Source organism: Thamnophis elegans, chromosome 1 (assembly GCF_009769535.1).
Source record: "Thamnophis elegans isolate rThaEle1 chromosome 1, rThaEle1.pri, whole genome shotgun sequence".
Classification (NCBI taxonomy): domain Eukaryota; kingdom Metazoa; phylum Chordata; class Lepidosauria; order Squamata; family Colubridae; genus Thamnophis; species Thamnophis elegans.
This window is the reverse complement of record NC_045541.1, coordinates 43,023,655-43,028,433: the sequence shown is the minus strand read 5'-3', so window position 1 is coordinate 43,028,433 and position 4,779 is coordinate 43,023,655. Positions and strand designations below refer to the sequence as shown.

Below are 4,779 nucleotides of genomic sequence, written 5' to 3'. Positions count from 1 at the left end.
TTCAAAAATACAGATTGTGATGGTATGTGCAGTTGAAGAAGAAAGGGGGGGATATCAACAGTCATATAACTCCTTGTGTAGGTGTGGCGGTCACCCATGGCCCAGTGCATAACAGGGCATGCGCAGCCACGCTGAATCACACAGGAAAAAACAAACTCCTAAAAGACATAACATCCTGATAGTTCACTCTAGATGTGCCTTACCCAATGACGCCCAGGATTTGCCCATATATAGACAGAACTTCCCTGAGCAGTAGATTAGCAATTGTAGTTTGACAGGCTGTCTAAAATCACAAGCTGATTGCTCCTCCTGCCTTTGTCCTATCTCATCCCGAGAAATCTCATGTCCGTGTCTTTTCTCAACATTGGCCTCATGGGCGAATCACGGGTGCTTCACATTTGGTGACCCCGACGTAATTACCTGTGTCGCCCACCCTTCACTCACCCCCGACTGGGCAAAGTCTCACATGCAGGGCCAGCCATCAGTGAACGGAGCACCCTCCCGAATCGTGAGTATGAGCTCAGGCTTCTCAAAGGCTCAGACTGCGCACCTGCAGGAGCTTCGGGATATCATCAAATTCTCCATTGCAATCTCTCAAGTGGCAGATTGCCCGCTTCCCATACCCCCGGAAAAGCTGTCCGTCAGCTAAACGCACATCTGCGAGACGGCGCGCTTCAGCATGGGCATCTTCGTGCTCTGCGCCAGCGCCTGCATCCCTCTGCATGACCACCCGGGCATACAGGGGCTGCTGAAGGTCCTCTACGGCACCCTCCACATTGCCTGCTTTGACGAGCAGCCCAAGGAGCCCCAGGATGCCCCCGACGCCGCTGCTTCCGCCGACGCCTCTGAGGCCGCCTCTTGCCCCAGCCGCCCTTGCCGCTTGCACACCTTGCTCTGCTTGCACCGCCTCTACACGGCCTCCACGCCACCCTGCCTGCTCTCCCCGCAGCGGGACAACCTGCACCAGATCGCAGCCGAGGGTGCCCGGCCCACCGCCTTCCTCTACCTCCTGGCGCCGCCCTACGACCCGGCCCTGCCACTACTACCGGCTGGCTGACGGGCAGAGCCTCCCGCCTGCAACCAGCCCTCCGTGTGCTCTCTGGCTGCTGGAGATCCCACAGGCGCCTGACTTCTGGTGTGGCAGGGAGCCTTACCCAGGCCCCTGAGTCTATCCCTGAGCCAGGACGAAAGACGGATGGCCTCCTTGGCTTACCTCGACGGCGGGGCTGCCGAGGGGGACGATGCCCACCTGGACTTTCTGCTGGGTTTCAACGCCGGGTCTTGCCTGGACTTTCAAGGCCCCCTCCTCCTTCGGGGGTGTAAAACAGCATTTCTGAGATCATGGATTGACTCCCCCCTTTTTTATTCTTTTTTAAACTCCCAGTTGAATTATTTTGCAGCAACAAAAAGCACTGTTAGCAGCCATGTCAGATGAAGAGGCAGATGAAGAGGAAAAGTCTTTCTGACAAAAAAGAAAAAAGTAGGAGATGTTGTCATATAACTCCTTGTGTAGGTGTGACGGTCACCCATGGCGCAGTGCATAACAGGGCATGCGCAGCCACGCTGAACCACACAGGAAAAAACAAACTCCTAAAAGACATAACATCCTGATAGTTCACTCTCGATGTGCCTTACCCAACGACGCCCAGGATTTGACCATATATAGACAGAATTTCCCTGAGCAGTAGATTAGCAATTGTAGTTTGACAGGCTGTCTTAAATCACATGCTGATTGCTCCTCCTGCCTTTGTCCTATCTCAATAAAAGGGGCTCCCAGACCCCAATCTGGGTCGCCTCATCCTGAGAAAGCTCGTGTCCGTGTCTTTTCTCAACATTGACCTCATGGGCGAACCACGGGTGCTTCACAAAGGGCCCCAGATAAGAGACTGGACAGTCCTGAACTGGATAGGAGGAGGAGGAAAAGGTTTAGGATAACCACGCCCTAGAAACCTCCCAGGATATATTTGTTAGATTAGAAATTTATGGATTTAATCTGGCAACAGTCTGTCTATTGATGTAAACAAATAAAGAAATGGACTCAAGACAATCTCACTGTGTCACCTTTAGGGCTTGGCCCTGACAATATTATTAGGGAAGAACTAAGAAAATTACATTCATTTTATTTTCTTTGACAACAAATAAGTACTGACTGCTTAATATCTTCTCCTTTCAGGAAAGGACGGTCCAATGTAGATAAATATTTATGTTTTTTTTAATCCTTCAAGACAAATATATTAATCTCTGTTAATCTCTACATTTTTAAAACTCCAAGATGAACATATTTGTTTAGATGCTAATGATCACAGGATGCAATTTAAATTTCATAATTTCTTTTCATACTCTTAACAATAAATTAAACAGTTATCAACATACTGTGCACTTACATTCCTGAAAAGATCATATGATAAATAATTTTATTCTATTAATTAATGTAGATCATTTGGTAATATTTCAAAAGTATTGAACTTAACCTTGTTGTTTTATTACCAAGTTATTTTTGTGATGGGAGTTTAATAAAAACAGGGAAAACTATAATGAGAAGTATTACTGATTCTGTCTGAGTGATGATTCAACCATAGGATTAAGAATACAATCTTATATATACTTATGTGGGTGTAAATTTCACTGAACTCAGTAGAACTGACATCTGAAGAGACAGAAATAGGATTGTGGTGTCAATTATGTTAAATACAGCTACAGGTTCATGAATCAAAGGAGAGAAAGAAGCAATGGTCTTGATACCTGCAGTAGTGCCATCTTCTAAGACCATTATACAGAGCACACATAATCACAATTATTATCTATGATGTAAACAAAAAGAAGACAGATTGAGCCTACAAACAAGGAATGCCTACAGTTATTTTAAGTAGTTAGGTGCCATCAGGTTCAGCTTGACTTCCAATGATTGCATAAACAAATGTTTATCAACATTACCTGCATCCAGCAATCTCCTACAGGTGTTCTATTGTTTTTTTTAATCTCACCTATGCTCCAGAACTCAACCTTTGAGATTTTTTGTTGACTGATAATTATCTCAAGGAAGCCAATACTCCTTATTCAGGCCTGAGGAATTGAGTGGTTCTTCTAGCAATATTTCACTATTACTAACCATCTCCAAATCTAATTTGAAAGCAGCTATTTCTTTGTCCTTTTCTTGCTTAATGTCAAGCTTTTGCAGCCATACATACATTGCTACTTTAAAATCTATTACTTTAATTATTATTATCTTTATTGTTACAAAAATATTCTTCTCTTTGGAGCTTCTGATGAGGGTCAACCTGAACTTGTGGTCTCTGAAAGAGTAGAAATTCATAATACAGTGAAAAACAGAAGCCAGAGTGTGAATGCTGGCTTGAAAATCTCTCTGGACAAAGGAGAGATCATGAGTTCACCCACTTGCACTCCAGACAACTGTTTCTCATGAAAAAGCTTCAGGGATGACACTTTTTGCAATTGACTCAATGGTTGTGAGTCAAGGGATTGCATCTACCATAGGTTCACAACCATAGATATGATGGATTCTATCTGCTAAGAGAGAGGTGGCATGAGGGGCCACAATGAAGTGGTAGTTTCCCAACTAGCATATTCCAAGACAAGAGACAACATAGCCCTGTGCTGGATCAGAGCCAGGATAAGAGATTTAGGAGAGTAACTCCCTAGAATCTTCCAGGGTTTATCTGTTAGGGTTAGAGTAGTATAGATTTAAATCTGGCAATATCTATATGGTATGAGCAAAGAAAAAACTGAAGTGTGGCTAGATTGTTCTATGTCATTCTTGCGCTGGGCCCAGTGGTGGGTTTCAAAAATTGTTCGAACTTACTCTGTGGGTGTGGCCTCCTTTGTGGGAGTGGCTTGCCGCCCATGTGACCGGATATGAAGATGCCGACAACACTTATCAGAACCACTTTAAATTACCTCACACACAGCACTGCCATGCATAAGAATATGATGTAAACTTGTTTTTTAAAAGGCATCTTTGGTTTGCGTTAAAACAACTTCAACACACGCAATGTTCTGATTGCACCACAAACGCAGTAGTCATCCTTACCTTTCACATAGGCACTGAGTTTTATAAATATGAGCATGATAGTGTAGAATAATCATATCCAAGGACCAGTGGTGGGTTTCAAAAAATTTTGGAACCTCTTCTGTAAGTGTGGCCTGCTTTCTGGGTCCACTGGTGGAACCTCTTCTAACCGGTTCGGTAGATTTGATGAACCGGTTCTACCGAATATATGCGAACTGGTAGGAACCCACCTCTGGCTGGGCCTGACAGTACAATAACTTATATGGACATAAAGTTCAGCCAAACCTCATTTCTTAATCTGGGTCTAATTAATCTACAACTAGAGAGACATCTCCTTTGTGGCAGAATAAGATTGTACTTGGGGAGTTATCATTCTTTTTGGGATTATAAATCAATACATTAAAACTAGTTTTTAAAAACTTAAGAACTTTGAGCAAACAGATTAACAAAAATTGATATAAAATATGCAAATAGATAAAGAAGATTGTTATTTTGAATGATAACAAAATGATTTTCATAATACTGTGCTGAGGTGGCACAGTGGTTAGAGTACAGTATTGCAGGTTACCTCAGCTGACTTGTAGCTGCAGTTCGGCAGTTCAAATCTCACCAGGCTCAAGGTTGACTCAGCCTTCCATCCTTCCGAGGTGGGTAAAATGAGGACCCAGATTGCTGGGGGCAATAGGCTGACTCTGTAAACTGCTTAGAGAGGGCTGTAAAGCACTGTGAAGCAATATATAAGTCTAAGTGCT

The 4,779-nt window shown here is 43.8% G+C and overlaps 1 protein-coding gene across 1 annotated transcript; it reads left to right on the top strand.

Annotated features, from left to right (window-relative positions):
• Nucleotides 1-649: 649 nt before the first annotated feature.
• LOC116520297 (2-aminoethanethiol dioxygenase-like) lies at nucleotides 650-1,166 on the top strand (the record flags this gene model as incomplete). The annotated part of the gene is given in 2 exon segments (XM_032234491.1): nucleotides 650-1,032; nucleotides 1,034-1,166. Coding segments are annotated over 2 exon segments (516 nt in total), but the record flags the coding sequence as incomplete, so codon positions are not given.
• Between the last annotated feature and the right edge of the window lie 3,613 nt (nucleotides 1,167-4,779).